At 42.3% G+C, this 12,291-nt stretch overlaps 1 protein-coding gene across 1 annotated transcript in view; it reads left to right on the top strand.

Moving 5' to 3' along the window:
* CAMKMT (calmodulin-lysine N-methyltransferase) overlaps positions 1-12,291 on the top strand; it is a 231,503-nt gene that overhangs the window by 195,419 nt on the left and 23,793 nt on the right. The window contains exon 8 of the mRNA XM_035111192.3: positions 10,728-10,802. Within this exon, the coding sequence (XP_034967083.1) occupies positions 10,728-10,802 (75 nt within the window). The remainder of the gene's footprint in view (positions 1-10,727; positions 10,803-12,291) is intronic.

Genomic DNA, 12,291 nt, shown 5'->3' on the forward strand with positions numbered 1-12,291 from the left:
GTGCAAATATAAATTTTGACTAACATCCTTTTACCCATTTTACTATTTTATTTCTTTATCATTGTCTAATATCTCTCTCCACCAGAAACATATAAACTTGCAGGCAAATTCTACTGAAATTAACAGGAGCCTTTCCCCAACCAAATGAGTTTAAGCATATTTTCAATTAGTGAGTGGTCTTACTCAAAGTTGTTTAAACAGATAATGGCTCCCTTGAAACGTAGGCCTTGGCTATATTTAAAGATCATTGCGTGTGGAGGTCCCCCAAACCACCCCTCAAATAACTCACACCATAGACAGAATTTTTGTTTAATGGTTTTTGGCATGAATTTGGCCACAACTTTTATTGAAATACAAATATAAAATAAGTGAGTGGTTGCGTAGGCATTGGTTCTCCAACCGTCACCTAAGGACAGAAATAAACTCGCCTTGTCAACAAGGGGAAACCCTACAGGGAGAGACAGGGAGTCGGGTGCAATAGGCTCTCCCCTCTCCCCTCAGGCTCCCAGGGGCTCATGCGTGTTGCTAGCCCCCGACCGGGGTTATGGACACTGCATAGAGCCCCTGTATTCCTGACCGGAATCTCCCCTAACTCAGGCATTGATTCTCCAGCTGTCCCCTAAGGACAGAACTAAACTAGCCTTGTCAACAGGGGAAACCCTACAGGGAGAGACAGGGAGCTGGGTGCATAAGCCCTCCCCTCTCCCCTCAGGCTCCCAGGGGCTCTCGCGCGGCCCTGGCCCCTGACCGGGGGTTACGGACACTACATCGAGCCCCTGTATTCCTGACCAGAATTTCCCCAACACGCAGGCATTAACTTGAGGGGCCAACACAGTCAACAAGACCCCTAATACAACCACAATAGCCAATGCCTAACCGCCAACCTTACAAGTTGTGACTATTTGCTATGCAGTAGGCAAAAACCAGATGGCACCAGCCAATCAGCCAAATGGAAAAATTCCTACTGGGCTCCTGCCATGATAGGCACAGCAAGGTCAACACAGAGGCCTGAAAACAGCGGAGGGAGGGTGGGGATCCGAAAACACAGCCAAAGAGAAAGAGAAACCTCTCTCTCTGGCTTTTATACCCAAGGGGCTGACCCATCAACATTGCAACATACAGATTTGCCCAACAACAGCCAGGGACCTATCCCACAGTGACAACTCATGCTCCCACCTTTGTAACACAGGAGTAGTTTGTTCAGCCCCCACCGCAAATTGTGCTCACCATGATGGTGAACCCACATTGCTGCACATATTTGTATCCCCAAGATAACATGTTCTCTGCTACAGAATTGAGCTCTATGACCAGATAGATCTGTTTGGTAGCTAGGATTTATCCTCTCTGGGTGGAACCCCTGCCAGGTGCCTGCATCCCCCACAATTAGAAAATTGTTGGTGGTTCTGCCGTTCTCACACTTCTGTGTAGGTTGTACATGGTATATTGGAGAAATAGTATCAACAATAACGTTTTGTTCCCCAAATACCAAGGTCCCTATTTAGGTTGCCCTACTATATTTTATGTTGAATGCCTGCCAAGCACATGTCTGTGTATAGGAGTGTAAGGCTCATATGTCTCATACAAAATACAAAAGAGAGGCTGGCCAATTATGCTTCTTTAAACATTTCATTAATCCTCACATTACATCACACGTTATGCCTTCCCCCTACATCCTCTAGTTACCTTAACTGTTGTGGGATTCTTTCCCCACCCACCTTTCTATGAGAGAGCCCAGAGTACTTCCCACCCTTTATTCAGGGTTAGGATCACCTGCAGTCGAATTTCAGTGGGGTGGCTTCTCTAGCCCTATTATCTGAGTGCTGAGATAATCACTTCCTGGGCCTCCTCTCAGCTTGTGCCCCAGAGGTTCCTTCTTCTTCTGCTGACCACGCTCTCTTTCTCACTTACATCTGGAAGATATTGGAGGGATTGCCCTTCAAGCAGGCACTTTACTGTCCTTGTCTTCTCTTGCCCTCTCTGCGATCTGTTTTTCCGCATTCTTTCTAGAACTGAACTTCCCCCTTTTCTCCTGTGAGTGGTTCTGATCTCCTGCTCTGCCCAGGAGGGAAGGCAGAAGCAGGACTTGCACCCACAGGGTCCCAAGCAGCCTAGCAACACATTCTCATGCCATTTCCAGGAGGCTTCCCTGGCGCCCACTGTGGGTTCTTCTCAAATCTCCCATAGGGGAAACCCAGCCTGCAGGTGCTGCTGCAACCTTCTCCTTCTCCTCTTGGCTCCTTCAGAGATTGATGGTCTGACTAAGACAGCTGCTGAACAGGTTGCTATTGCTGCTGTGTCTACTGGCAAGATGCCTGCCTTCCTCTACACACTCCCTCCATGGAGCCTTCTTTTTTACTTATCTATTTCATAAAAGTTATACAATGCTTGTTTGTGTTTTTAAAAAAATACAAAAAACTTCAAAGCCGGTTTACAAAAAATAAACCTGATAAATCAGGAAAAATTCGCAGCCAGACTTTAAAATACTAAAACAGACTAAAATTATCTCAACTTTCTAAGCATCTGGGTAGACTCCAAAGTCCAGGCTGGACAGACTCATCTAAACAGGAATGATTTTAGCAGATATCAAAAAGAATACAGTACACATGAAGGCAAAATCCAGATGAGGTCTGACTAGTGCAGAGTAAAGTTGAACTCTAATTTCCCATGTTTGGGAAACTGTGGTCCTATTAATGCTGCCTAAAATTGCTTTAGCATCATACTGGTAACTCGTATTCAGCTTGTGATTGACTACAAACACAATACTGTATACTTTTCATATGTAGCCTGGTTTCCTTCATCCTATACCTGTGCAAAATAATTGTGATTACCTAAACAAAAAAAACCTTTTCATTTGTCAATGATGCATTTTATTTTGTTAGCTTTGGCTCATTTTTATCAAGGTCTTTTTGAATTTTATTGCTGTATTATGAGATGCTAGCTACTCTAACATTTACGTCATCTGCAAATCCTGTCATTGATTAAAATTTCGGAAAGTATTCATGGGTTCCATGTGCCTGTCACAGGAATTATGTAGAATTCTAGTGTGCCTTTTCATTTCATTATCTACAGGTTACCTACTTTATATTCACAATTTCAAAATACCTGTGATGGAATTAGTCGAGGTACTTAACCTTAGTGGCCATACATGAAAGCGTAGAGAAGTTGTGTTTCCAATTTCACAGCCAGTTTTGTCTCACCTTCTCCCAAAGGCCTTTATGATGACCATTCCAAAGGCCAGGCTAAGTTTCACAACTCTGCTGGAGATTTGTCATCACTGTGGGCTTTCCAGTTGCAAGGTTGACTTGAATATTGCCCATGAGAATTGGCAGCCAAGGCACAATAATCAGAGCATCTGTGGTTGAACAGTTTTCCAGTAGCCCTGGGTGTAAATCAGGTGCTGATATCAAGGTCAGAGAAAGCAGCAGACTGCCTGGCTGTAAACAAAGCACAGAACTGTACCTGATAAAAATATTTAGCTAGACCACTTATTCTCAGAGTATATACAGGATATTGTCATACATTCATTTTAGCCTACGACTAGAAAATTTAAGGTTTCTTGGTAATGCGACTGAAGATCTACAGTAATGGCACTTCAGATTTCTAAGTACAGGGGGAATGGGTACCCTGTTAATGAGAAATAATGTGTAACTTTCCAAGGACATCTAAAGTGAAGACCAGTGATAGATTGGAAGGCCATAGCTCAATAGCAGGACATCTACTTTGCATACAGAAGGTCCCAGGATGAATTTCTGGCATCTCCAGGTGAGACTTGGAATGTACCCTGTCTGGAATCATGGAACACCTCCATCAGTCAATGCAGGGCCGTATTAAGCCTATCATGCGCCCTGGCGCCGTGTGCGAAGAGCGCTCCAGCGCTCCAGCTCCCCCACCCCACCCCGTTTCCCACCGCAGCTGTTTGGCGGGCGCAGCGCTGCTGCAGCAGGCGCAGCCATGCGGCGCCCCCCTGCCGGCCCTGCACCACCCAGCCTTCCCTTAGAGCCGGCCCTGAGTCAATGTAGATAATATTGAGGTAGTTCAGGCTTCCTCAACCTTGGCCCTCCAGATGTTTTGAGACTACAATTCCCATCATCCCTGACCACTGGTCCTGCTAGCTAGGGATCATGGGAGCTGTAGGCGAAAAAACATCTGGAGGGCCGAGGTTGAGGAAGCCTGAGCTAGATGGACCAACGGTCTGACTCAGTATAATGCAGCTTCCTAGTGCCAAACAGAAGGTGCTGCTCCTCAGTAGCAGAGCACACGCTTTGCAGGTTTGAACCCTGACTTCCCTGAAGAATAATTTCCAGTAGACAGTCCTGATTTAAATGGACCAATAGTCCAACTTGGTAAAAAAAAAAAAGCTTCCTTACAATCTTAGAATCTCCTCCACTTGGTGATAGGTAAGGTAAAGGTAAAGGGACCCCTGACCATTAGGTCCAGTCGTGACCAACTCTGGGGTTGCGGTGCTCATCTCGCATTATTGGCCGAGGGAGCTGGCGTACATCTTCCAGGTCATGTGGCCAGCATGACAAAGCCGCTTCTGGCGAACCAGAGAAGCACGCGGAAACACCGTTTACCTTCCCGCTGTAGCAGTACCTATTTATCTACTTGCACTTTGATGTGCTTTCGAACTGCTAGGTTGGCAGGAGCTGGGACTGAGCAATGGGAGCTCACCCCATCGCGCGAATTCGAACCGCCGACCTTCTGATCGGCAAGCCCTAGGCTCTGTGGTTTAACCCACAGCGCCACCCGCGTCCGTCAATACGTCCGTCCGTGATAGGTAGAGTGGTGCAAAGAAAATGCATATGGGGTGCCACCAAGTTGGAGGATATCTCAGGCACAGTGACCTTGTAAAGTTCCGTAATGGATTGCCTTGGACTGGCTTAGTCTGTCAGCACAGGGGACAGACATAGCAACTGGGATGATGCAGTTTCCTATATACCAGTTGCAAAGTTCATGCCACATACGGTCTGAGAAGGTGTGTCACACAGTTTGTTCATGTATGGTCAATATTGTCAATATTCAAGCCATCATGGGTCACTTTGCTACTGGAAAGCTATTCTGTCCCTCAAAAGAATGCCAGGGTTCTGCGAACAGCCTTTCCTGGTGCTTGGTGATATAAAGCTGTGCATCTTTGTATTATCCTCAGTTACCCTGGAGAGCTCTTGCCAGCCACCATAGACAGTCCTGAGCAAGATGGAACGATGTTCTGAGTTGGTGTAAACCTGTATTCCAATATCGTCTTTATTCTTCCAGGTTGTTAAGTGGCAATCTTTCCCACCACCTGCTGCTTCATCCCTTTAATCTGAAGTTGCCAGGGATTGAACCTGTGGACCTTTGGCATGTGAAACATGTGCTCTGCCCCCGCTCTGCAGTCCCTTTCCTTGCAAACGTAAAGCAAACAGGGAGAATGGTCTTAGCCTAGCCATCTACTTTATTTCATGGTCCCTTCCTGTCTTTAGCAATTGTGCAACCTAATGGCACTGTTTCTGCACATTTGAATGTGTCTTAAGTGCACTGTGTTAAACAGATAGGGCCTTTATTCTGCCTGAAGAAAGTCGTCTCCCCCAAGTTGCCATCATATCTACCCGATGCCGAAGAGCTTGTTTTTTCCTCAGTGAAAACTACCAATATATATGGAGAGAACATTGTTCTGCCAGAAGGTGGCAGAAGTAAAATAGGCACATGCTAGCCTTATCACCTGCTACAAGAGTTCAGGGTGTGGAAGGCTACAGATAACATCAAATCTTAATTCTCAAGGTACTTCTTCTCAAAGCATTAGATCCGCACTGCCATCTGTAAGATCTAGTCATTTTAATCTGGTATATAATTGAAGGGCGATTTCAAATGAACCCTCAAGTACAATACCACTTCATTATGCACATCTGAACTGTTCCTTGGTTTGAATCTGGTGCATCAACCAAGAAAACAGGCTAAGAATGTCAACAATCTTCCCTCTCCGACCCCCTCTGGGTTCCGATTCCACTTTCTCATATGCGGAGTATCCTTGTCCTTTTAAGCTGAGCAAGGATGTAAGTAAAGAACAGGTGATAGAAGGGAACAGAGAGAGATTTATTTAAAAACAATAAAAACCCTCAGTACCTCTTGAGCCACAGTACTTTATCAATATACTGGTAGTTTAAGATGTGTGTGCGAGCGTGCTGAATGTCTAGAAAACAGTGGATCAGAATAACAACTTCATTTCAAGTATTTGATTCAGATACTTTTGATTTAGTTTTTTGTGGTGTGACATATTATTTCAGTTCTTCTCAAAATAGAAATCCCAGTGAAAGGTTTAGATATTTCAGTGTGCTACCAAGCCAGATTCAAGGTGCTCTTGCTAACATAAGAACATGGGTTCTGACTATATGAAGAAATTAGTGTTGCCATATAGAATTGCCCCTTTGTTAAGATCTAGCAGGGAGCAGGAGCGGAAAGGGGAAGGAAGTTCTGTTGCAGAAGCAGAAGTCTGTTGTACCAGCAGAACAGCAGTGTTGGATACAAACCTCTATCTTTATTGTGTGAATCCCAATGCTTAATTTACAGGGTAAAATATTTGCAACTTGGGGGGAATTTCTGGGAATCTTAGAAACTGCCATGGGTATCACAAAATACCCAATCCACAGAAGAAAAACTGTCAAAACTGACCTGCAAAAAAACCAGCATGGGCAAAGCACTGTGCCTCCCCAAAAACAAATAAGAGAGATTAAAAGGGCAGGAGCCTCACCCCAAACAGGCAACCCTCCAACCAAGCAATAAAAACCACAAATGTAGATACACATAAACTTAAACTGGGCAGTGGGGGACATAAACTTGGATTGGATGCTGTTTACAGATTTGTTAAAAATTAAGTGGCATATAAATTGTCCAATTTTATTTTATTTTTCAACTGTGATGCCCAGGGACTATTCTCCTGGTGGTGGTGCTATTAGCTGAGGCACACTATATAGTAAACCTGGGCAAGGGTGGTGTATTTTATATGGTGGCACCATATGGTGGCCCAGCTATGATCAACTTTTGATGCCTGCTTTACAAAGACCTAGCTGTTCACTGAGGTTTTTGCTAGGTACTAATTCTCAGCTTGGGATAATTTCCAGCTCTGCTGACTATAGTGGATGAAATCTTAGATTCCTAGAATTGTAGAGTTGGAAGGGACCCCTAAGGCCATCTAGTCCAACCCCTTGCAATGCAGGAATCTCAGCTAAAGCATCCATGATAGATGGCCATCCAACCTCTGCTTAAAAACCTCTAAGGAAGGAGAGTCCACAACCTCTTAAGGGACAGCTCTTACCATTAAAAAGTTCTTCGAGATGTTTAGTGGGAATCTCCTTTTCTGTAACTTGAATCCGTTGATTCGGATCCTACCCTCCAGAGCAGGAGAAACCAAGCTTGCTCCATCTTTCATGTAACAGCCCTTGAGATATTTGAAGATGGTTCTCATATCTCCTCTTAGTCTCCTCTTTTCCAAGATAAACCTATCCAACTTCCTCAGCTGTTCCTCATAAGGCTTGGCTTCCAGACCTTTGATTATCTTGGTCACTGTCCTCTACTCATGTTCCAGTTTGTCAATATCCAGAACTGGACACAGTGCTCCTGGTGTGGTTTGACCAAGGCAGGATAGAGTGGTACTATGACTTCCCTTGATCTGGATACTATACTTCTGTTGATGCAGCCTAGAATAGCATTAGCTTTTTTTTTTTTTTTGCTGCTGCTTCATCACACAGTGGACTCGTGTTAAGCTTGTGGTCTACTAAGACCCCTAGATCCTTTTCACATGTGCTACTGGGAAACCAGGTGTCCCCCATTTGTGCAGCTGGTTCTTCCTACGTAAGTATAGAACCTTACATTTGTCCCTATTGAAATTCATGTTGGTAGTTTAGGCCCAGTTCTCTAAACTAAGGTCATCTTGAATCCCGATTCTATCTTCTGCGGCATTAGTTACCCCTCTCAGTTTGGTGTCACCTGCAAATTTGATGAGCATCCCCTCGATTCCTTCGTCCAAGCCATTTATAAAGACGTTGAACAACTAGAGGCCCATGACAGAGCCCTGTTGCACCCCATCTGTCACTTTTTTCCAGGATGACAAGGAACCATTAATGAGCAGTCTTGGGGTTCGGTCAGTCAACCAGCCACAACACCACCTAACAAGTACTGTACAGTGGTTTAATGTTTTCATGTGTTTTTATCCTGCTGCATTTTGTCTGAATTTTGTAAACCGCTTTGGTGTCACTAAAATGATGGGTGGTGTTCAAATTATTAAACAATATGCTGCAATTTGATTAGCCAAAAACATGTGTAAGCACTCTGAAGAAAGCTGATAATGTTGGAGAGTAACAGGGCACACCCACAGAGGTGCCCCTTGGATTCTGCCACCTGATTCAGCTGCCTCTGTCTGCCTCATGGATGGGTCGGCCCTGTTCTCAGTTCACGTGGCTGAACTGAACAGGTTTAGGATGCAGCCTAAGTTTCCTCCCCTTGAATGCCCCCCTTTTTACAGCCTACATTGGCTTATGATCTGCTGGGCTGGGCTCACCCAGTAAGGTTCCAGCTAATCTAAGCATGGGAAGTTACACCAACTGTTCTGGGAACCTCCCAGCTAAACAGGAGACCCTGTTATAGGTTTGCTTCCTCCTCATCTTCAATGTCAATATATTGACATTAGGCAGGCGCCATTAGCGTATTCTTTGAGATATCTGACTAAAATGTTTCTGTTTCAGAGGGCCTATTCAGACACACAATTGTGTTTCGCCGTTTTTAACAGTTTTAAAACGTTCAGACTTTATTTTCCCTTTTAATTTTCATTGTATTTTCATTACCAATATGTTTGCTGCCCTGGACTCCTTTGAGAGGAAGGGTGGGGTATAAATTTGATTAAACAAATAAATATATTTGTTTGTTTGCAGCAGCAAATAATCAGGAGTTTAACAATAACAATAATAAACACAAGTCCTATCACATTAAAAAAATGGTTATTAAAGTCCTTGTTTGTCTTCATTGGATTGAAGGACTAGTGGTGGTCTTTGGAGCTCAACTGCCAACTGCCATTGCTGTTTCAGGATTCTTAAAAAAGAAAAAAAATCATCAAATGAGAGCTAACAACCCCACCAACTTACCTTTACCTAATTTTCACTGTTGTAACCTAAGTTTCCACGGAAACAGGGTTGAAAAAGCCGCCAGTAGCCAGCAGGCAGCCGGCAGCTGAGAGTGAGAACTCTCCTTTGTCACTTTCCACTAGTGGATACATGCTGAGCACTGGAAGTGCCAGTTTGCAAAGCCACCTAGATTTCTAAAATTTGCACCCCATTTAGAGTTTAAATGGGTATGGGTGTGTGTGTGTGTGTGCGCACGTGTGTGTATGTGTTTGGGCTGGCGGTGGGGGAAGAGGTGATTAAATTAACCTACTGTTTTTCACCCTGCGATTGACACAATACATTCCAGAAAAAGGTAAATTGCAGAATTGACTTTTGCTTTATTAGATATCTTTCTATTATTATTATTATTATTATTATTATTATTATTATTATTATTTACATTCTACAACTTTACAGAATTACTTGTATATATGTATGTGCAATGTTTGTGTGTGTGCAATATGTATGGTTCTGCTGTTTTCAAGGGCTATACATGATACTCTTTTTTGTCTTCCATGTCTATTTCACACGTTGCCAAATGATAAGACCCATTCCACCACCAGGAGGATATTATAAGTAAATCATAGACATAAATCACCCTGTGTGACTTCGGGAGATTACTTTTAACCAGGAGCAGCTTGTTGCCAATGGAAAACGAACGTTCACAGAACAGCGATAAACATGTACAAACCGACAAACCCATCCCTGCCTTCTGTTTATGCATCTGTATGACTGCAAGTCGAAAATAAGTTATCTGCTTTGATAACGAGGCAAACAGTTGTATAAGAAGGAGGAAATTATGCTGCAATCACAAGCATACTTAATGCAGAGAAACTCCCACTTGAACGTATTTGGGCTTACTTCTGAATAGGCATTTTGGACCGCACTGTTAGAAAGACAGCACTTTCTTCAATATTATAAACAACAACAACAACAACTGATTATAAAGCTTCTTTATTTGGAAACCAAATCCTAAAAATGTTTTATTTGCTAATACAGAATTACAGATCTTAGAATTAAATAATATAATAGAGCAAAAGTTGACTGTCATTGCGTATTGTAAAGATTGTCAGTAGCAAAATAGTTGGCACAGAAGTGAAGCCTGGACATTCTTTCACCCTTTCCCTCCTCCCCACAAGCACAAGGATGTAGTTGCTTCATGTGTGAGAAACTCAACTGACTTGCCTGTCGGATGCAACAGAGAGCAGAGCACGCAATGCCTTTTCAGTTTGCAAAAGTGTGTTTCCATTCAATAAGCCACACTTGATTCCCCTATATTCCTTTTCAATTAATCTACAGGAGTAAAGGGCCGAAACCTATAAGCCTATTTTACGTTTTAGTTCTCAGTTTATAACGCAGAACCTCTGAAGCTGCCTTTGACTATATAAAGCTGTAACTCTCTTGCTTCGAGATGTAAACCATAAAGGAGATGCCAAGTATAGTCTGCAGTATCTTTTTAGCTCCACCTTTTATAATTATCTGTATGTACTTTTAACAGAACGACTATTCGCGTCCTTTGCTTTTCTTTTTCAAAGGGGGGGAAATGCAAAATATGAAAACATGTAAGTCTAATTTTAAAAATCTTCTTTCTCTCTCTAGCATTCTACGATGGGATAATGAGACAGATGTCTCTCAACTGGAAGGACATTTTGACATTGTTATGTGTGCTGACTGGTAAGTACATAAAAAATCATAAAACTCATGTTAGGTGGGGGAAAGCTTTGCTGGAGTAATTGTGCTGTGCTGCTTGCTGATGGCTAAGCAAAGTCAACAAATGAAGCACAAAGCCACCTTAACCTCAACAAATTAACATTCATCTCCATGTGACAGTTATAAGGTAGTCTTCTATCACACAGTAACTTCTACCACATTATTTCCCAAAGATTGATTTTGAGAAGCATTTCCATTTTCTGGAATTGCCTCTGTTTCATGCTTGACGTATCAGTAAATGGACGACTTAGGCAAATTGCAAATAATTATGGCTCAGTGAGGAACAGTCTGGAGAAAAGGGAGTTTATCAACACAAACAGCTCAATTAGCTTACTTCTTAGGAAAGATCTGACTATTGATATAAGAGAATATATAGTCTGTGCTCCCCAGTAAATCTTTGGGGGATATTTCCCCCTGTTTCTCAAATCTGCCAAACAAAAGTAATAACATGCATCATCCAAGTGACATTGAGATGTTTGAATTAATGGTACATTAATTGCAATAAAAAGAAATCTGAGAAAAACACACACATCTTTGATTGACCGACAAGTTACAGAATAATGTTTTACTGTATATATTCAAGCATCTTGGTAGATTTAGCTGAATATAAATTACATTTTTAAAATTTTGCTGACGCACCCAGTTATAAAAACTGCACAATGTTTTTAAAGATATATATATTTTACATAAATATAACTTCATGTATATAGCTTTGCTTAGCTGTATGTTATCATAGGAGGGCATGATTTAGATCTGTAGCAATCAGTGAGAGTTCAGCTATTGACTTCAGTAGGATGCAGAAAGTATGCAAAATAAAACATACGTACATAATCATTATGCAGACCTTTATAAAAAATAATTATTATTATTCCACAACATAAGTGACGTCTGAATCGAAATGATTAAACTAAAGTTTACCTTCCCATTGTGTTCTAATATGTGGAACTAACTCATAAGCTAGACACATGCTTTTAAATATTTGGCAATACTTCTCTGAATGAAATATTTATGTTTCTTTCTAATGCCTCCGAAGTATTTCTTTGTCCTTTCTTTTCTTCTTTTATGACTTCCCAGTGAATGAAATAAGGTTTCTCTTCCCATTGCATTGCATTTCAGAAAAGTTCTTTGTTCCCAAAAAGGACAGACATGGGTTTCTAACTAATCACTGGTAATGTGCCTCAGAGATGCATCATCTGATTAAAATAAGGAGCTAAACAACACCATATGATTTCAGCAAGTAATTTAGTAAATGCCTTCCTCACCAAATATTAGAATGGATACTCTAGGTTTCATTGCACAGATGAAGTTAATGCTGGACAGGATTAGATCAGATTAAGTATGAAAGTCAGATCAGAGTGCTGGCGGACATGAGCAGGAGGGCAGCAGTCTTCTCGGAGGCTTAGACAAGGCTCGCATATGGATGTTCTCCAGATTATGTGGGTGAAGCAAGGTC

This window comes from Zootoca vivipara, chromosome 3 (assembly GCF_965207765.1).
Source record: "Zootoca vivipara chromosome 3, rZooViv2.hap1.1, whole genome shotgun sequence".
NCBI lineage: Eukaryota > Metazoa > Chordata > Lepidosauria > Squamata > Lacertidae > Zootoca > Zootoca vivipara.